The sequence below is a fragment of the Microcaecilia unicolor genome, chromosome 3, assembly GCF_901765095.1.
Source record: "Microcaecilia unicolor chromosome 3, aMicUni1.1, whole genome shotgun sequence".
In the NCBI taxonomy this organism is placed as follows: Eukaryota; Metazoa; Chordata; class Amphibia; order Gymnophiona; family Siphonopidae; genus Microcaecilia; species Microcaecilia unicolor.
In genome coordinates, this window is record NC_044033.1 from 87,227,805 (window position 1) to 87,250,074 (window position 22,270).

Genomic DNA, 22,270 nt, shown 5'->3' on the forward strand with positions numbered 1-22,270 from the left:
TGGCACCGGGGGCTTGGTTAGAAGCCCCCCTCGAACTGGACTCGGTGGCTTGACTGGACGGGTCCCTTGGACAAGAACCAGAGACTCGACCCGGAGTGCCACTCGAACAGGACTTGGAGGCCCAGGTAGAAGTATCCCTCGGACTGGACTCAGAGGCTCAACTGGACGGGTCACTTGGACTTGAACCGGAGGCTCGACCCGAAGAGCCACTTGCACAGGCCTCGGAGACTCCGTCAGAAGCCCCCTTCGGACTGGACTCAGAGGTTTCAAAGGGCTTGCCACGTGAAGGAGGACTGGAGGCTCGGCCCGGAGCGCCACTCGAGCAGGAATCAGAGGCTCAATCGAAAGCTTCCCTCGTACTGGACTCGGAGGCTTAAGTGGAAGCGTTACTTGAACTGGAAGCGGGGACTCAGTATGAAGCACTCCCTGGACTGGACTCAGGCGCCTAGGTGGTGGCACAACTTGGACTGGAATCAGAGGCTTGGTCCGACATCTCACTCAGCCTGACCTCAGAGACCTGGTCAGGACCATCCCTCGGAACGAACTCAGAACCTTAACTGGCGGCTTCACTTGAACAGGATTCGAAGGCTCCGCTGAAACTCTCCTCGGACTGGACTCAGCGCCGGTGGACCGGAATCCCGAATAGGAACTAACCCGCTATGGTACCGCAGGCTGCACTGCTGAGGAGACCTGAGTGGAGGAATTCCCCAGCGTCTTCTTTCGGCCTCAGCTTCAGGAGTATCCTGCAGAGCTGGCTCCTCCAGAAGTCTGAGGCGGTACTCACAGAGCGAGATAGCAGGATTCATGTCAGAAACTGGGCTATGGCAGACCAGACACCACCAGAGTCGTTTTCTTTCAGCTGCTGCTTCAGGAGTATCCTTCAGGGCTGGATCAGACAAAAGTTTCTCTCGGTACTTCCGAAGCGTCATAAAAGGACCCAAAAAAGAAACTGGGCTGACATAAGGATCAGAGTCAAAATCAGAACCTGCACCCGGATTGTCCACAGGAAACGAACTCATGGGCAGGCAGCCCACCGGGAGTGATGATCTTGCCGGGTCAAAGTCAAAATCAGAAACTACACCCGGATTGTCCATAGGGAACGAAGCTATGGGCAGGAAGCCCACCTGGACGGCTGATCTTGCCGGACTCATGGCCTTTGCATTCTGTCGTGTTCTTGAGGACCTTGGCATTCTGTCAGGCTTCTTCCCCGGGAACCCTGGGTACGTGAGTCTTTGGACCACGGCCGAGGAGCGGCAGTGGCAGGCAAGATCACCTTCGGAGCAGAGAAGAGACAAGGCTGAACTGGAACCCCGGACTGGAGTCCTGCACTGGAACACTTGGGACGGGAACGCACCGGACCGGAACACACTGGAGTAGGCTTCACCTACGCTTAGCTGCCTTTCCCCGAGGGTTGAGCCCTCAGGTTCGAGCAGCCGGTAGGTAGGGCTTACAGAAAAACCAGAACTGGAACCAGCAACAGGAACAACCGGAGTCAGGATCCAGCAGTGCTCCCAGGTACCTAGGCTAACGTGAGACAGGCAGGCAGGGAATGTCCGGGTTCAAGCTCCAGAAACCAAGGAAACCCCACTGGGGAAAACCAGAGGCTAAACACAGGAGACCTAGAAGCTAACAAGCAGAGCAGTGCCCAAGCTAACTAGGCAAACACTAGGAACTCGCACAAAGCAAACACAGAAGAACTAGACAAAGTAGCAGTGCACAGAGCACTCTAGCATACCAGGGACCTTATACGATGCAAAGGCTGCAGTCTCTAAGTGATTAATAAAGCCCTTCAACACCAGAGACACAGCTGCAGCAATCTCTAAGTAACTATGGAGGCTGTTCAGGCACAAACCACAGAGCAGGCAGAAAGCACAGTGAAACACAGAGAGGCTTCCCACACCCAGGTGTAGTGTAGTGAAACAATTAGTGTCATGCTGCTGGATGCAGCCAGCACAGAGAGCCAGAGCTAGCTCAGAAAGGACAGACAGAAGAAACAGGAGCCAGCTAGGAAGCTGACCCCCAGGAACAAGGTAAATCTGAGGGTGGTCACCGCCACAGACGTGACAGTCAGCATCGGTTCCGAGGACGTTGAGGGAAGCCTGCCGAATGACCACATCACGCTGGGAGCAGTGAGGCATCGAGTGGGTCTCCATCTGTCTCGAGGCCTACTGCCTGGCAGGCCCCTCGGGACCGACCTTCGTCGGACCTGGCCCCGAGGAGTCGTGAGGATTCCACGTCCTCCTCTTCGGTACTGAGGAGTCTCGATGACGGGCATCGAGCGAAGGCTAAGAAGCACAGTCATCGTTCTCTTTCCAGACACGGTACCGAAAGCTCCAGGGAGCCGAGGGATTCGGCACCCGAGAAGCGTCGGCGCCGAGAGGGATCACTCACCCTCTATGTAGGAGGTGCCAATGCGTCAGTCTTCTGGTAGCTTGGTACCGGCTCTCGAGCCCCCTCAGATTCTGCCACCAGCTCCTACACCGACCCCCCAGGTTTTTCCGATGGAGGCTCTCGACGAGCACATCAGGGCCCTTCTTCCAGAGCTTCTGGAAGGATTGCTGCGCCAATCTGCTTCGGTGCTAGGAGTGCTTGCGCTTTCTGCATTGACTGTGGAAACCGCATCTGGGCCTTCGCCTGTGGTGAGATCCCTGTCCTCAGTGGCACTTGCGGCATCGGCGTCGGCCGCCACCCGGGTCGATTCTATGTCAGCGGAGGAAGCTTCGCCGCAGTCCAGGCATTGGTCGACTTCTCGACATCCCCCTCGAGGCCGTCGTTCCTTGACGTTGAGACAGGCTTGGGTTCAGGCTGCTCTTAGAGAGCTTCTGTCCAACACTGATGAGTGCTCGTGGGAGGAAGCGGAAGATCCCAGATACTTTTCGGAGGAAGAGTCATATGGGGTCTCTTCTGATCCTACTCCGCCTATTGAAAGAAGGATGTCTCCCCCTCTCTGAGAGTCTTTCTTTTTCCTCTTTTGTTCAGGAAATGTCTAAAGACATTCCTTTCCCTATGGAGGTTATGGATGAGCCCAGGGCCAAGATGCTCGTGGTCTTGGATTATCCTTCTCCGCCCACAGAGGTTGCAACGGCCCCCTTGCATAACACACTCAGGGAAGTTCTTATGCGAAACTGGTCATTCCCTCTATCTAATCCAGTGGTCCCCAAAAAAGCTGAGTCCCAGTACAGAGTCCATGGAGAACCAGTAATGGTGAAGGCCCAACATCCTCACGATTCCATGGTGGTGGACTCTGCTCTCAGAAGAGCCAAGAGTACTAGAGACTATGCCTCGGCGCCCCCAGGCAGAGAGTCTAGGACCTTGGATTCTTTTGGGAGGCGTACGTATTAGGCTGGAATGCTCGCCGCCAAGATCCAAACATACCAGCTGTACACGAGCATTCACTTACGGAACTCGCTGAGGCAACTGTCCAGTTTAGTTGAAACTCTTCCTCCGGAGCTTGCTGAACCTTTTCACCAGATGGTCAGGCAGCAGAAGGCGTGTCGCAAATTCCTGGCCAGGGGAGCTTATGACACTTGATGCCGCATCCCGAGTAGCTGCTCAAGGTATAGTGATGCGCAGACTCTCATGGCTGCGTGTTTCTGACCTGGATCAGAAGACCTAGCAGCGAATGGCGGATGTTCCTTGCCGGGGGGGGGGGGGGGGGAATAATCTTTTTGGAGAGAAGGTTGAGGATATGGTCGATACCCTCAAGAAGCACCATGATGCAATGGATTCTCTCTCCCGCCGGACGCCTTCTGCTACTACCTCCTCTACTAGGAGGTTCTTTGGAGGGAGGAGGAGTGCTCCCTATTCCTATAATAGGTGTAGGTACACTCCTACCTCTCTGCAGCCTGTTCAAGCTTGCTCCCAGCAGGTTCGCTCTCATCAGCGACGTGCGCCTAAGGCCCCTCCGGCTCCCCAGCAAAAGCAAGGGACAGGCTTTTGACTGGCTCCAGAGCTGCATAGCTGCAGTAAAAGTAGCCATGCCGTACAATCTGCCTGTTGGGGGTAGGTTGATATTTTTTCACCAAAGGTGGCCTCTCATAACCTCCGACAGGTGGGTTCTTCAAATACTCCGGTTAGGATACACTCTCAATCTGGCATACAGGCCTCCAAATTGCCCACCGGGAGCTCAATCCTTCAGCTCCCAGCACAAGCAGGTACTTGCAGAGGAAATATCTGCCCTTCTAAAGGCCAATGCGGTCGAACCCGTTCCACCAGAGGAAGAAGGGCTGGGATTCTATTCCAGGTACTTCCTTGTGCAAAAGAAGACAGGGGGGATGCGTCCCATCCTATACCTAAGGGCCCTGAACAAATTCCTAGTCCGAGAAAAGTTCAGGATGCTTTCCCTGTGCACCCTTCTTCCCATGATTCAGGAACACGATTGGCTATGCTCTCTGGACTTAAAGGACGCCTATACTCACATCTCGGTGCTTCCAGCTCACAGGAAGTACCTTCGATTTCGTCTGGGAACTCAGCACTTTCAGTACTGCGTACTACCCTTCGGTCTAGCATCTGCACCCAGGGTCTTTACAAAGTGCTTGGCAGTTGTCGCAGCATCGCTACGCAGACTGGGAGTGCATGTGTTCCCTTATCTCGACGATTGGCTGGTGAAGAACACTTCAGAGGCAGGAACTTTACGATCCATGCACATGACTATTCAACTGCTGGAGCTACTGGGGTTTGTAATAAATTATCCCAAGTCCCATCTTGTTCCACTGCAGAAGTTGGAATTCATAGGAGCTCTGTTGGACACACAGACGTCTCGAGCTTATCTTCCCCAGGCAAGGGCAGACAATCTTCTCGCCTTAGTGTCCTCGGCTCGAACATCTCAACAGATCACAGCTCAGTAGATGTTGAGGCTTTTGGGCCACATGGCCTCCACAGTTCATGTGACTCCCATGGCACGTCTACATATTAGATCAGCTCAATGGACCCTAGCTTCCCAGTGGTGTCAGGCTACAGGGGATCTAGAGGATGCTATCCATCTTTCCACCAATTTTTGCAATTCCCTTCAATGGTGGACCATTCGCTCCAATCTGACCTTGGGACGTCCATTCCAAATTCCTCAGCCACAAAAAGTGCTGACGACGGATTCATCCCTCCTGGGGTGGGGAGCTCATGTAGATGGGCTTCACACTCAGAGAGCTTGGTCTTTTCAGGAAACGGGTCTTCAGATCAACCTCCTGGAATTACGAGCGATCTGGAATGCTCTAAAGGCTTTCAGAGACTGGCTGTCCGATCAAATTATCCTAATTCAGACAGACAACCAGGTTGCGATGTATTACACCAACAAGCAGGGGGGCACCAGATCTCTCCCTCTGTGTCAGGAAGCCATCAGGATGTGGCTTTGGGCTCACAGCCACAGCATGTTTCTCCAAGCCACATATCTGGCAGGCGTAAACAACAGTCTGACCGACAGGTTGAGCAGGATAATGCAACCTCTCGAGTGGTTACTGAACATGGATATTGTCCACAAGATCTTTCAAGCGTGGGGCACCCCCTCAGTGGATCTTTTTGCCACTCAGACCAATCACAAGGGTCCTCAATTCTGTTCCAGGCTTCAGGCCCACGACAGACTAGCATCAGATGCTTTTCTCCTACATTGGGGGACAGGTCTTCTGTATGCGTATCCTCCCATACCTTTAGTAGGGAAAACTCTGCTGAAACTCAAGCAAGACCGTGGAACCATGATTCTGATAGCTCTTTTCTGGCCCCGTCAGATCTGGTTTCCTCTTCTTCTGGAGTTGTCCTCCGAAGAACCGTGGAGATTGGAGTGTTTTCTGACCCTCATCACTCAGAACAAGGGATCGCTTCTATATCCCAACTTCCGGTCTCTGGCTCTCACAGCCTGGATGTTGAGAACTTAGAAGTTGCCTCTTTAGGTCTTTCAGAGGGTATCTCCCGAATCTTGCTTACTTCCAAGAGAGATTCCACAACAAAATGTTATTCTTTCAAATGGAGGAGGTTTGCAGTCTGGTGTGACAGCAAGGCCCTAGATCCTTTTTCTTGTCCTACACGGACCCTGTTTGAATACCTTCTACACTTGTCAGAGTCTGGTCTCAAGACTAACTCAGTAAGGGTTCACCTTAGTGCAATCAGTGCTTACCATCAGCATGTAGAAGGTCAGCCTATCTCTGGACAGCCTTTAGTGGTCCGATTCATGAGAGGTTTGCTTTTATCAAAGCCCCCAGTCAAACCTCCACCAGTGTCATGGGATCTCAACGTCGTTCTCACCCAGCTGATGAAGCCTCCTTTTGAGCCACTGAATTCCTGCCATCTGAAGTACTTGACCTGGAAGGTCATTTTCTTGGTGGCTGTTACTTCAGCTCGTAGAGTCAGTGAGCTCCAAGCCCTGTTAGTCCATGCTCCTTATATCAAATTTCATCATAACAGGGTAGTCCTTCGCACTCATCCTAAGTTCTTGCCGAAGGTGGTGTCGGAGGTTTCCATCTGAACCAATCTATTGTCTTGCCAACATTTTTTCCCGTCCACATACCCGCCCTGGTGAGGACAAGTTGCACACCTTGGACTGTAAGAGAGCATTGGCCTTTTACATGGAGCGGACAAAGCCCTATACACAGTCCGCCCAGCTCTTTGTTTCTTTTAATCCCAACAGGATGGGAGTTGCCATCGGAAAATGCACAATCTCAAATTGGCTAGCAGATTGCATTTCCTTCACTTATGCCCAAGCTGGGCTGACTTTGGAGGGCCATGTCACGGCTCATAATGTTAGAGCCATGGCTGCGTCAGTGGCTCACTTAAAGTCAGCCTCCATTGAGGAGATTTGCAAGGCTGCAACGTGGTCATCAGTTGTGAACTGGTCACCCTTCCAAGACCTGGCCAGGGCTGACCCTGCTTAGTTTCCTTCACAAATGTTCACCAACACCAGACTTCTTAGAACCAAAGGCTTTATTAGTTGCCATTAAACATAATCTTCAAGGCTTATTTCTTCTTCAGCTTAAACACATTCTTCATCTCAAACATAACAAAAAGGCAGTTACTCAGACTCTTCAAATTAAACCCTTCTTTGCATCTTAACTCAGTTCCTCAAACTTTCACAGTTCAAACAGCCAAACAAAAGCATTACTTTTCATTTAGACTTTCTCAGCTGATACTGTAGCTGTCACCTTTTCAGCAGAGAGTTTCAAAAGTCCACAGAGTTCAGCCAGCACTTTCCAGGGGATCTTCTTCCTCAAGCTGCCAGGTCCCAGCTTCTGTCTCCTCTTTCACTACTGAGACAGGTATAAGGTGGTTAATTAGCTTCTCCACCCCTTCAGGCTCTTCCCCCTAATTCCAGGCAGCACCCAGCCCATAACTACCTATACCTGTTTCCAGCCCAGGACTCTCCTTGGTCCTAGCAACCTCCATCTGGACATTCCTCTACCGGCTCCCCTGGTGGCCTCCTCAATAATGACATGACCTGGACCTATTCCCCCATTTCTATGGGAACAGCGCCACCTAGTGGCATACCCAGGACAGGACAGCCCCTTACTCTTCACACAGTCCACACGTTCACATCTCACTACTGCCTTCAGCAGGATACCCGACGCGACAGTCAGTTTGGGCAGTCGGTGCTGAAGAATCTGTTCGGGGTTTAGAATCCAACTCCACCCTCCTAGGCCCTTTTTCTGTTTTGTTCCAGACTGCACTCTCACGTAGTTGTGTTTATTTCAGGTCAGTCTTAGTTATGTCCTCGCCGTTGCGAGGCCCAATTGACCAATGTTCATTGTTTTGAGTTAGCCTGGGTGCTAGCTATAGAAATGCTAAATAGTAGTAGTAGGGATACCCCATGCGTGATGATATCCAGCCTGCTTGTCCTCAGAGAAAATGAAGATACATACCTGTAGCAGGTATTTTCTGAGGACAGCAGGCTGGATATAATCACAACCCACCCTCCTCCTCTTTGGAGTTGTTCTTCTTCTCGTTTTTGCTTGTTATGTAACTGAAGGAAGCACGCGGGTGTAGCCGGCGGGAAGTCACGCGCGCATGGGCGGTGCGTTGTCCCCGATCGCGCCGCACTGTTCTAGAGCTTTCTAAAGTTTTTGTTTTAGTTCCGGTCTCCTGGGCCGTCGCAGACGACGACCCATTCGTGATGATATCCAGCCTGCTGTCCTCAGAGAATACCTGCTACAGGTATGTATCTTCATTTTCTCTGAGGACAGCAGGCTGATTATTCTCACATACCTGCCCTCCTCCCCTTGGAGTTGTTCTTGTTTCTGGTTTGCTTTTTTATTAAACTGAGGAACTCAAGCTCGTGTCGCGGGTGGGAAGCCGTTTGTGCATGCGCGGTGCGCTCAGCCTGCGTAACGGAGCGTTTGAGAGACTTCTTCGTTTGCTCTCAAGTTTTTTTTTCTGGTCTCCTGGGCCGTCGCAGACGACAACCCAATGGTGAGAATAATCAGCCTGCTGTCCTCGGAGAATACCTGCTACAGGTATGTATCTTCATTTTATGTGCATGAAATACTCCTTCCTCCTAAGCACTTGACAAGCATAATAGCACAGAAAACATATCCAGGTTACTCATGCATACATGCCAAAAATGTACTTACATATTCAGCAAACTTCTGTGTTTTTAAAGTAAAGTTTGGCCTTCTTCAGAGTGCTTGACAGTAGCTAGAAACCTCCCCATCTGGTTAGAGTTGAGTCAGTGTTGATCATGGTTTCAACAGGAGGTGTTTTGTTTTTATATTATATTTTGATATTCTGCCATCGTTACCATATTTTTGAGTTCTATCCCAGTTTTTCTGCTGCTGGTGGTGGGAGAGTTCTAATTATGAAATTACACTACACTAAGAACAAAAATACTTAAGTTTTAAAATAAGCGAATACAGTTTATAAACACTATTTTTTTGTTCAAACTTTTTGCAGTGTGTGGTGAATACAGTAACACAAATAGAAGAAATAGATGCTGAAGTAATTATTAAGTAAGTATTTTCCAACATAGTGATATAGAAACTAATTATTATAAGTATTAAAAAAAATTCTGAGGGCTCAGATCAAGCCTTTGATTCTGGCGCACGTTCATATATCAGACTTCTATATGCAAGAAGATCTGAGTCAGCTAAGATGAGAGATGAATCAGCTCTATTCACTTGTACACTTATATAATATTACTCGCAGAACAGGTGTAATTTCTGTGCATGTGTATGTTAGTAAATGTGGGCAAATATGTGTATTTATAAAATGCTCCCATAAGTGCCAGTCCTGCCCTGCTCCACCTATTTGCTGCCTCCAGGAATGCCTGTGTATATAATGTAAACTAGGTGCTATGGGAGTAATTTGGTAAAGAGGGCACCAAGAATGTAAAAGACCAGAATACTGACATATAAGATGCATAAATAACCAATATTCCAGCTACGTTCTGTTCTATAACATGGCACCTAAATGCAGTTTGAAGGTGGGCATATACATAGGTGGAGTCTGGGTGGGGCACACAGTTACCCCATTAAATTATAGAATACTCTGCATGAAGGAGGCTTCATCAGCTGGGTGAGAACGACGTTGGCAAAGACCACTGATTATTTTAGTAGCAACCCTCTGGACTGACTTCATTCTGTTTATTCCTTTTTGAAGGTGTGATCTCCAGAAATGTACACAGTACTGTAAATGACATCTTACCAGAAGCTTATAATGAGACATCGTCTGCTTTGTCTTTCTGGCCATTCTTCTTTATGCAACCAAGCACCCTTCTAGCTTTTGCCATTACCTTTTCTACCTGTTGGCCACCTTAAGATTATCACATAAGATTACACCCAAGTCCTGCTCCACTTTCATGTAGAAAAGTACGTGACCCCTAAACTGTACCATTCCCTCAGGTTTTTGCAGCCTTTGCTGGGTCCCTCCTTGTGTTATCCACACCAGCATGGATGTCTACCCTATTGCAGATTTGGGTATCATCTGCAAAAATGCAAACTTTACCAGACAGAGTTTCAGCAATATTGCTTACAAAAATGTTGATGAGATCCAGCCCAAGAGCTGAACTCTGTGGCACACCACTGGTAAAATCCCTTTCCTCACAGTGAGTTCCATTTACCAGTACCCTGTGTAGCCTTCCACTCAACCAGTTCCTCACCCAGTCTGTTACTTCAGGGCCCATACCGAAGGCACTCTATAAGCCATTTGTGCAGTACTGTGTCAAAGGCTTTGCTGTAATTTAAGTGCACTACATCTAGTGCTCTCCCTCAATCTATCTGTTTGGTCACCCAATCAAATTAATCAGATTGTCTGACAAGACTTGCCTTCATTGAAACCGTGCTTCCTTGGGTCCAAAAATCTCACTATTCTCTGCTTTAGAACTGTTTCCATTAATTTACTTACCACAGAGGTTAGACTAATTGGCCTGTAGTTCCCAGCCTTCTCCTTACTTATGCTTTTGTGGAGAGGGGCCACATCCACCCTTTTCCAGTCTTCTAGGACCTCTTCCAACTCTAAAGAAGCATTATAAAGGCCAGACAGCACAACTGCCAGTACTTCCCTTAATACCTTTGCATGTATCCCATGCAGCTAACCGTCCCCATTTCTTTGTCTGCCTTTAGTTTAGCTTGCTCCTCATGAGCATAGTCGTATAAAAGGAGCAGATTCTAATACCTCTCGGTGATATCTCATCCATATTGTGTTCATTTTAGAGGCAGAAGCAGGCAGAGTAAAGGTAAGCAGAGGAGAGCAAATCATAACACATCTCACTTCTTATGTTCTGCAAAAATCCTCTCTGTTTTATGTAGATAACAGAAGAGTTTAGGCAAACCCTAGGAGGAAAAATTAATTCTAAACTGATTCAAGACATGTTCTATAGAAATAAAACAAAATAAAACTTGGCAAAGAAAATAAGATGATACCTTTTTTATTGGACATAACTTAATACATTTCTTGATTAGCTTGCGAAAGCTGCCCTTCGTCAGATCGGAAATAAGCAAATGTTGGTAGATGATAGTATATATAAGTGAAATTGCACATTGCTCTATAGTCGGGGATCGTTCCAGTTGGATACCTCCTGGACCGGTAGACCAAGTTATAGTGATGTTTAAAACAATGGTTATGAAAGAGATCGAAGAATTGGAGAAAAAAAAAGAGGTTTACCAAGTTTAATATGACACAAGAACGGAGAGCACTATCATCTTTGAGAAATGATAAGGATGGAATCATAAGAAGGGGCAGATAGTAACATAGTAGATGACGGCAGAAAAAGACCTGCACGGTCCATCCAGTCTGCCCAACAAGATAACTCATATGTGCTAATTTTTGTGTATACCCTACTTTGATTTGTACCTGTGTACTTCAGGGCACAGACCGTATAAGTCTGCCCAGCACTATCCCCGCCTCCCAACCACCAGCCCAGCCTCCCACCACCGGCTCTGGCACAGACCATACAAGTCTGCCCAGCACTATCCCTGCCTCCCACCACTGGCACAGACTGTATAAGTCTGCCCAGCACTATCCCCGCCTCCCAACCGTCAGTCCCGCCTCCCACCACCGGCTCTGGCACAGACCGTACAAGTCTGCCCAGCACTATCACCGCCCCCCAACCACCAGCCCCAGGAGCGGTGGTTATCTGGTCTAGGGAGGATTACATGAAGGAAGCCTACAATCAACTGAATAATGGTGATAATTACATTAATCTTCCACAAGACCCTTCTCCCTTAGTTATGCAATTTATATTTGAGATCACAAAAGGTGGTTATGAGCAAGGGTTCATCACTTTAAAAGAATTCAAATTTTTGAATTACACTTAAAATAAAATACCTATTTTTTTATCTGCTTCCGAAAATCCACAAGTGTTTGGAAAATCCCCCAGGGAGACCGATCGTCTCGGTGAAAGACTCATTGTTGGAACAGTTGTGTCAGTTCACAGACATTCATTTACAACCTTGTCTATCCTCAGTGAAATCGTATATTCAGGACACCACCCATTTTTTAAAGATTCTGGACTCTTTAGATAAAACAGGTAGGAATAAATGGATCCTTGTAATGCTTGATGTGTGTGCGCTATACACCAGCATCCCTCAGGAAGAAGCTCTGGAGGTATTGGAAATGGCATTGAATGAAAGAGCCAGACCTCACTTAGTTCCCTCAGAATTTTTAGTAAAGATCAGTGAGATAGCAATGAAGAAAAAAATTTTTCCAACAGACTTTGGGGATTGCCATGGGGACCACATTTGCCCCCACGGTAGCTAACCTCTTTATGGCAGCATTCGAGGAGAAATGGATTTATACTTCACCTTTTTTTTCAGCATATTACATGCTGGAAAAGCTTTATAGATGACATATTCTGTATTTGGACAGACACACGAGATCAGTTACAGCAATTCGTGGAGTTTTTAAATTCATGTCATCAAAAGATAAAATTTGAAGTAATAAGCCACGAACAGCATTTATCTTTCCTTGATGTATGGATACAAAAAGAGGGTGATTTAGAACCACGGTCTTTTCCAAACCCACAGACCACAATTCTTTGCTACACTATAGTAGCATGCATCCGCCACATATGGAAAAACAATATTCCTTATGCTCAATTTTTGCGACATAGGAAGATTTGTTCTCAAGATAAAGATTTCAAATTGAGTACTAAGACACTTAGTGGGAAATTCACTCAACGTGGATATCCAAGACAGCTTGTGAAAAAAGCAGCTAAAAGAGCGAGATTTAACCCAAGGGAAGCCCTATTGGAGTATAAATCTAAATGTCAAGAGGAAGATATATTACCTTTTGTTTTGAAATACAACACAGATACGGGAATAGTAAGTAAAGCTATAAAAAGACATTTGATCTACTTAGAACCCATCCGGTGTTTGTCCAGGCGAACATCCTGTTCTCTTATCAAAGAGAATGTAACTTGGCAGACACTTTGAGCATTAGCGATGTATGGACACCTAAAGAACCTATGAAAGGGGGTGGTAAACACTCTAAATGTGGTCATTGTTCGGTTTGCCATGTCATGATGGACAGTAGTGAATTCATTCAATTTGGCACGGGACGTAGATGCACTTTGAAAACTATTACTACATGTGAATCCACGGGGGTTATTTATGTGATTCAATGCCCCTGTGGTTTGTTATACATTGGACAAACCACCAGAAGCCTTAAAGCTAGGCTTATTGAACATCGTTCGTGTTTGAAACTGGGCAAGCAAGAAGCACCAATGGTGTCCCATAATGATAATTTCAACATAAATTTGATGACCTGTTGTGCATTGTCCTTGAACAAGTTCATCCTTCTATATGAGTAGATTGCTCTGTCAGAAAGAACAAAAGTGGATTTTTTATTTTAACACTGTAGAACCAGAAGGGCTGAACGTAAGGGTTGAATGGTCAGCTTTTTTCTAATATTAATTCCACCTATAAGATGCAATATTGTTTGTCTAATATATATATATAGATGGCGGAAGTGATGGAGTTGATATGCATGGCGGAAGTGAGGTAGTTATAACTCACTACAGAAGGGCGGAGTTATGTTCGATTTAAAATGCTGCTGTTTTTCCCGCAATAGCACCGTTGAGCAGTACAAGTTGGGAGCTAACGGTGACATTTGACAGTGGATGCATTCTTTGGATTTATGAACTTTGGAAATTACCCCTGACACAGCATTCGCGAAACACGGGGGCTCCCTGTCGGGTTTTCAATAAAAAGAGGAGGTACACAGAGAAGGACTACAAATGAAAATATAAAGCTAAGTGATCCGTGGTGACTCTTCTTAATGTTTTTGCTATGTTTGCATTCAAGATTTTGTGATGGAACTTTTGTTGTTTTTAGTTCCATTGATCTGATACAGTACATATATTTAAGAAGTAGTGAACACATAGAATAGTAAAGAAAATTTTGAGGTAAAAGTGGAGTTTTTTTGAAGCTAAATGATGGCACGCTGAGCTCATGCCTTATAACTGCACTCAGAGGTGAGAGGCTGGGCGGCAATTCTGAAGCTTTTTTCCTCCACTTATATACTATCTGGGGTCTAGAGAGTTTTCTATTAGTGATTCACGATACATTTACATAGGGGTTGTGAACCTGTGTTTGATTTTCTATATAGTTTATATAAGTGAAACAGCAAAGCATTTCAGTGACAGTCTAACCTCTTGAACTATCAATTATCACAGTAAAAGGGGCAATCAAGGAAGACAAAGAAATAGCAGAAAAACTAAATGAGTTCTTTGCTTCGGTCTTTACCGAGGAAGATTTGGGTGGGATACCGGTGCCGGACAGGGTATTCGAAGCTGAAGAGTCGGAAAAACGTATTGAAATATTTGTAAATCTGGAAGACGTAATGGAGCAGTTCTGCAAACTGAAGAGTAGCAAATCTCCTGGACTGGATGGTATTCACCCTAGGGTACTGATAGAACTAAAAAATGAGCTGGTAGAGCTACTGTTATTGATTTGTAATTTATCCTAAAAATCGAGCATGGTACCTGAAGATTGGAGTGTGGCCAATGTAACGCCGATTTTTTAAAAGGTTCCAGAGGAGACCCGAGAAATTATAGACTGGAGAGTCTGACTTCGGTGCCGGGCAAAATGGTAGAGACTATAATCAAGAACAAAATTACAGAGCACATTCAAAAGCATGGACTAATGGGACAAAGTTAACATGGATTTAGTGAAGGGAAATTTTGCCTCACCAATCTGCTGCATTTCTTTGAAGGGATAAATAAACATGTGGACAAAGGTGAGCTGGTTGATATTGTGTATCTAGATTTTCAGAAGGCATTTGATAAGGTCCCTCATGGAAGACTACAGAGGAAATTAGAGGGACATGGGATTGGAGGTAGTGTCTTACTGTGGATTAAAAACTGGTTGAAAGATAGGAAACAAGAGAGTAGGATTAAAAGGTCAATATTCGCAATGGAGAAGGGTAGTTAGCGGGGTCCCTCAGAGATTGGTGCTGGGACCTCTGCTTTTTAACATATTCATAAATTACCTAGAAATGGGGGTAACTAGTGAGGTAATCAAATTTGCCGATGACACAAAGTTATTCAAAGTAGTCAAATTGCGGGAAGATTGTGAAAAACTACAAGAGGACCTTACGAGACTGGGAGACTGGGCGTCTAAATGGCAGATTACGTTTAATGTGAACAAGTGCAAAGTGATGCATGTGGGAAAGAGAAACCCAAACTATAACTACGTCATGCAAGGTTCAGCGTTGGGAGTCACGGACCGAGAAAGGGATCTAGGTGTCGTCGTTGATGATACATTGAAAACTTCTGGTGAGTGTGCTGCTGCGGCTAGGAAAGCAAATAGAATGTTTGGTATCATTATTCTGCCGTTGTATCGCTCCATGGTGCGACCGCACCTTGAGTGTTGTGTTCAATTCTGGTCGCCGCATCTCAAAAAAGACATAATGGAATTGGAAAAGGTGCAGAGAAGGGTGACAAAGATGATTCAGGGGATGGGACGACTTCCCTTTCAGGATAGGCTGAAGAGGCTGGGGCTCTTCAGCCTGGAGAAAAGGCGACTGAGGGGAGATATGATAGAGGTCTATAAGATAATGAGTGGAATGGAACGGGTCGATGTGGAGCATCTGTTTACGCTTTCCAAAAATACTAGGACAAAGGGGCATGCAATGAAGCTGCAGTGTGGTAAATTTAAAACAAATCGGAGGAAATTTTTCTTCACTCAACGAGTAGTTAAACTCTGGAATTTGCTGCCAGAAAAGTTGGTTAAGGCGGTTAACTTAGTGGACTTCAAAAAAGGGTTGGATGGCTTCCTGGAGGAAAAAGCCATAGAATGTTATTGAATGGACGAGGGAATAATACAGTATTTCTAGGATGGGCGGGACAAATTGCTTGTTCTTTTGGCCGCTGTCGGTGACAGGGTGCTGGGCTCGATGGACCCTTGGTCTGTCCCAGCATGGCAATGCTTATGTACTTATGTACTCTCCAAAGGACTTTCATTTTGCCCATCCAGCAAGCTGGACAAAATCCAATTATTCTCAGATGTAGAAGAATTCTTTAGAAAACTGCGCCTGAAGGCACATTTTCACAACAAAGGTACCCCCAACAGACTGGAATACAGTTTTAAACAAAAGAACACTTATTTCACCCCACAGGATGGACAAAACTACAAGCTGGACAACTACATAGAAAGCTTCAGACATAGGGTAAAATCACAACTTTCCAGCAAACAAAAGAAAATTCTGTACAATCTTACTCCACCAGAAAGAGCGGCCATAACAACTCTACAAACTAACCCACACATTATCATCAAACCCGCAGACAAAGGAGGCTCAGTGATGATTATGGACACAGAAAAATACATTGAAGAAGGGCCCAGACAGCTCTCATACAATACATACTACAGGATACTAACCGTGGATCCCACACAGGATTATACAAAGCATCTGAAAGACCTGATCAGAACATTTCCTAAACAAGTACAGCCACATCTGAAGAAACTCATACCAAACCAGCCTTCTGTGGGCACATTCTACATGCTACCCAAAATCCACAAACCTGGAAACCCTGGCAGACCAATCATATCGGGTATTGGCATACTCACGGAGGAAATATCTGGACTCATAGATGGAATTCTGAAGCCCCTCATGCACAAAAGAAACAGCTTCATACAAGACACCACAGACTTTCTGAATAAATTGAAAAACATCAAGCAATTACCACCAAGCACCCTTCTGGTCACGATGGATGTAGAATCACTATACAGCAACATTCCCCATGCAGATGGCATAGCTGCATGTGAGAAACTCCTAAAAACATCCACACTGGACCATCAATACTCACCAGAAACCATTACAAAACTAATCAAATTTATTTTAACTCACATCTATTTCTGCTTTAACAATGATATCTATCTACAAATAATGGACACTGCGATGGGCACCAGGACAGCACCCCAATATGCCAACCTCTTTATGGCTGAGCTGGAAGAGACATTTCTGAATACATACCAGACCAAACCCCTAAAATACTATTGGTACATCGATGGCATTTTTATGATTTGGACTGAGGGGGAAGAAACTCTGAAACAATTTTACAATTCCTTCAATACATACCATCCTACAATCAGATTCAAAATTGACTTACTCCCCAGAAAAAGACAATTTTTTGGACACCACAGTCTCAATCAGTGATGGCTATATACAAACATCCATATACAAGAAACCCACAGACAAATGCAGCTACCTCCACAACTCCAGCTTCCACCCTTCACATACAAAAAGATCCATTATTTACAGCCAAGCCACAAGATACCACCGTATCTGCTCTGACCCAGGGGACAGAGACAGACACCTTGAAATCCTGACTACATCCTTCGAACAGAAAGGCTACAACCCCAAAATAATCTCCAAGAATATTGCCTCCTCCCTCAAAACACCCAGGGAAAATCTGCTACAGTACAAAGAAAAAAAAGCCACAGACAGAATCCCCCTTATAGTGACCTACAACCCAGAGCTGGAAAAATTTAAGAAAAATCATAAAAGATCTGCAGCCTCTACTCCAGGAGGATGAATTACTGAAAGAGATATTCCCATCCCCACCAGTGCTGGCCTTCCGACAGCCACCCAACTTAAAACACAAGCTAATTAGAAGTAAGCTCCCAACACAGACTCAAAAAGAAAAGAATGGCACACATCCTTGCAATATATCCAGCTGCAAACTATGCCAAAATATTTCACAGGACCACACGGTCATTCACAAAGGAAAAATATTCAACATTAAGGAATCTTTCACGTGCTCATCTTCCAATGTGATATATATCATTCAGTGTAAAAAATGCAACGAAGGCTGCTACATTGGAGAAACAAGTCAGATGCTAAAGAGGAGATTTAATTTACATAGATACCATATGAAAAATGCTAGTACCAATAAAGATGTCACGTCTGTGGGGCAGCACTTTACAAAACCAGAACACTGTACCAGTGATTTCATGGTAAGGATCCTAAAAGGGAACTTTAAAACAATACAGGAACGTAAGACCTTTGAAGTCAGAATGATTAAATATTTTGACACCCACTAGACAGGACTTAACAAAGATCTGTGTTTTCTAGTCCATTATAAACCATAAAATTGTATTGCTTTGACACCCTCCTGTCTCCATGCATATCTCCCTGTCTCTCACCTACCTACCCCCATCCTGTTAGAATCTTACTGAAATGCTTTGATGTTTCACTTATATATACTGTCATCTACCACATTTGCTTATTTCCGATCTGACGAAGAAGGGCAACCTTCGAAAGCTAATCAAGAAATGTATTAAGTTATGTCCAATAAAAAAGGTATCATCTTATTTTCATTTCCATGTTTTATTTTGTTTTATTTCTATTGATTACCTTTTAAAAGTGGACTAACACGGCTACCACACCTCTCTACTCAGACATGTTCCAGAAATAGCAAATTTTTAAAGCTTTTCTAAATAGCAAATAATTATCTATTAGTCTTAAATACATCGGTAAAGAATTCCAACATGCAGCAGCCTGATATGGGAAAGATAACATCAACAAATGTTTAGATCTAAGCCTTCTAGCATTTGGAAAATTTAGTAACTTGGTATGAACATGTTGCACAATACCTTTTGATAAATAAAGGTAAGAAAAGAGTAGACACATACAGTGGAGCTCGACCATTTTTTGTACAGTGGAGTTAGTATTTATGCAGATCTATCTCATGCATATTCTTTATGGGTATCCTGTAAACCTGGCCTGTTTGTGGCACTTGAGGCCTAAACTTCTGCATCTCTGATTTAGGTGCTCTTTGAGATCTCAGCCTGTTATAAAATTACCACCTTAGTCATGGAAGGGGGTTGAAAGCAACGGTCCGCTAGGATCTGTGATACTGTAGATAGAGAAAGTTACCACACTGGATTATTTGCTGGTTCATAAATGTATGTACCCTTTAAAGCTAAGGATGCATTTTACTTTTTATTCCATGATAGTTTTTTTTTATTAAGTTTCTCAGTCTGTCTTTTCATGTTAAATTTTTTGATGTATTTGTTAGAATGCTGAATATGTGAATACTTGCTTTAATGCTGTGTTCCATTGCATAGCTTTCCACTAGCCCAGAACCTGTGGGATAGTTTATTTATTTAGTTTAGTGCATTTATATCCCACATTTTCCCACAAGCGCAGGCACAATGTGGCTTACAGTAGTACAGGAGAAAAAAAATACAATAAGAGGATGGGTAAACAGAGGGTTACAGAGCAGGGATGAATTCACAGAAAAGACATGGGATGGAGAAGCTGTCCAACAAGAGCAATTTTGTAGAGTTCCACTTCATTCTGCCACCGGCGAGTCAAATGGAGTAGGCTTTTGTAAAAAGGAATGTCTTTAAGAATTTGTTAAATAATTGATGGTCTAATATCCCTTTTAATTGCTTCGGCAGGACATTCCAAGATTTAACACTAGTGTATGGGAAAGATGAAGCGAGCATATGCTTATATCTGACTCTCCTACTGCTGGGATAGTGTAGACAGAGAAAGTTGCACGATGAAGCATTTCTTGGGTGTAGATCGACGAGGTCGAGCATGTATTCAGGGGCCTCTCCGAATATGATCTTGTGCGTTAAAGAGCAGACTTTGAAATTGATGCGATCCTTGACTGGGAGCCAGAGCAGGGCAAAACGCAATGGTTGTGCATGGGCAAAACGAGATTTGCCTAGTATCAATCTAGCAGCTGTGTTCTGGGCTGTCTGGAGCTTCCTTAATAAATAGTCATGACAACCAGCATAAATCCCGCTGCAGTAGTCCAGGTGCGAAAGTACCAGCCAGTGAACAAGTGTGCAGAAAAGATCTCTGAGTAGGCAGTGTCTGATATGCCTCAGCCGCCACATTGCAAAGAACATTCTCTTCACTACAACCTTCACTTGATTGTCCAAGAGCAGGTGGTTGTATACTGCTAATATCCCCTTTCCAGGTTTCAGTGCAGTTTACATTCTAGGTGAGACAAAAGCAGATAGTGTTAATGTAAGATATGAGAAACATTACAGATCATTGGTGTAATGCATGAGACTAAAAACATTAAAGGAAAGGATAATGGATAATACTAGGAAGTAGAAGCCATGGTCCATCAACCAGCAAGTGGAGATAGAGAACTGAAAACTGAGCTAAGACATATCTCTCTTGGCATCCAGTCCAGCTCCTCAGAATTTCCTGTCTCCAGCATGTGGATGGACACACTTTTCAGCCTCTGGTTCTGAGTGCTTTGCTCCTGGTCTAATTGGTCAACTGATCCCTGAGCAAAACTTTCATATCTGGAGGTCTTCAGATCCCTGTCCCTGGTGCTCTGCAAATTCTGTTCTTCCCTCCCTTCAACTCTTCCGTGTTTCCTGTGGAACTCTCCTTTTCCAGCATAACAAACTATTAAAAAAAAAAAAAGGGAAGAGGTTTGCTGGAGAGCATGGGACAGAGTATCGAACCTTTCTCATACATAAGTACATAAGTACATAAGTAGTGCCATACTGGGAAAGACCAAAGGTCCATCTAGCCCAGCATCCTGTCACCGACAGTGGCCAATCCAGGTCAAGGGCACCTGGCACGCTCCCCAAACGTAAAAACATTCCAGACAAGTTATACCTAAAAATGAGGAATTTTTCCAGTCCATTTAATAGCGGTCTATGGACTTGTCCTTTAGGAATCTATCTAACCCCTTTTTAAACTCCGTCAAGCTAACCGCCCGTACCACGTTCTCCGGCAATGAATTCCAGAGTCTAATTACACGTTGGGTGAAGAAAAATTTTCTCCGATTCGTTTTAAATTTACCACACTGTAGCTTCAACTCATGCCCTCTAGTCCTAGTATTTTTGGATAGCGTGAACAGTCGCTTCACATCCACCCGCTCCACATCCACCCGATCCATTCCACTCATCTGGCAGAGCTGGTGCGCAGTTTGCAGGAATGGGTACCATTTTGTCGGGATTGACTGTTAATGAGGAGCACACTCTGATCATGTGTAGAGCACAGTCACTGTTTTACAGCCACAGGACCCAACAGAGCATTCAGCTGCATCAGGATCTTTGTTTTCTCCGGAATTTATATTGCTCTTAAACTAGGCCTGTTTATTGAAGCAGGGACAGTCAGAGTTGCTACAAGATGCTTCAGTTTCTCACTGAACTGCCCCTCCAGCTCCTAAGAGATCTTGTTAGACTACCAGGAGTGGGAAAACGAGGCTGTCTTTTCTTCACCCTCCTTATTTGATGTGGCCTCGGTATATTCAGAGGAGCCGCTGTAGGAGGGAGAGCTCCCTCCTAAGGAAGGGGATGATCTGAAAGTACTGGGATGGTTTCATAAATAACAGCTCAGTACTTTTACTTCTGAGGCACTGGCAGTGCTTTCCATTGAGGAGCCTTCTGCTTTGGCGCCAGGAATTCCGTGTTCGTCGATGATGAGGTGGCTTAGAGGTCCTTCTAAGACCTTCCCGATGCATCCAGACATTCAGAACCTGATTACAGCAGAATGGTATCTCCAGATGAGGGGTTGGGGAAGCTCATTACAAGTTCCATCTGGCACAGGGCACCTGGATGGAACAAGTCTCAGTGGTCGATAAATCGCTTGGACCTCAGGGCAGTGCAGAATGCCTTATGCAACTTTCTAACCTTTTTGACAGGGGCTGCAGTCCAAGTTTTCGCCAGCAATGCAATGGTGGTGGCTTATATCAACAAGCAAGGTGGGCACAATGGCAGTGGAGGTGGCCTTCCACATGAGTTGGACCCTGAATTTAATCCTTCAGGTTCTTCAGAATCCTCCTTTGAGCCACTCCAGAAGGCATCCGTGAAAGATCTGAAGCTAAAGACAACGTTCTTGGTGGTTGTTGCATCGGCACATAGGGATTGGGAGCGTCAGACATCCTTTCTTTGTTCCAAAAGTGGTATCAGCTTTTCCTCTCAACCAATCTGTGGAGTTTCTGTCCTTTCACAGAGAGGACAAGGAGGCTCAGTGTTCTTCCTTCAAGCTTCTTGATGTGCGTAGCGTCCTCATTAGATATCTGGAAGTTACAAATGAGTTTTGCAGATTGTGCTTTATGGTAAACAGAGGCTTGACCTCATGGCTTCCAGCCTATAATTGCTAGATGGCTGAAGGAGACTATTGCAGCAGCTTATTTGCTTACAGGAAAGCAGGCTTCTCCAGGCTTTGCGGTCTCATTCTACAAGGCGTACCGTAACATCTTGGGTGGAGACTACCTTACTGTCTCCAACAGATATTTGTAAGATGGCAATGTGGTCAACGCTGCATACCTTTGCCAAGTACTACAGGGTGGATGTTGCAGTGTGCTTGGAAGCCAGATTATGAGGCTACCTACCCACTCTAGGGTTTACTTTTGAACACCGACAGGTTCTGGAATAGT

At 45.3% G+C, this 22,270-nt stretch overlaps 1 protein-coding gene across 2 annotated transcripts in view; it reads left to right on the forward strand.

Annotated features, from left to right (window-relative positions):
• VPS54 (VPS54 subunit of GARP complex) overlaps positions 1–22,270 on the forward strand; it is a 300,862-nt gene that overhangs the window by 169,128 nt on the left and 109,464 nt on the right. For both annotated transcript variants that reach the window (XM_030196152.1, XM_030196153.1), the window contains exon 11: positions 8,866–8,921. In XM_030196152.1, coding sequence (XP_030052012.1) covers positions 8,866–8,921 — 56 coding nt within the window. The remainder of the gene's footprint in view (positions 1–8,865; positions 8,922–22,270) is intronic.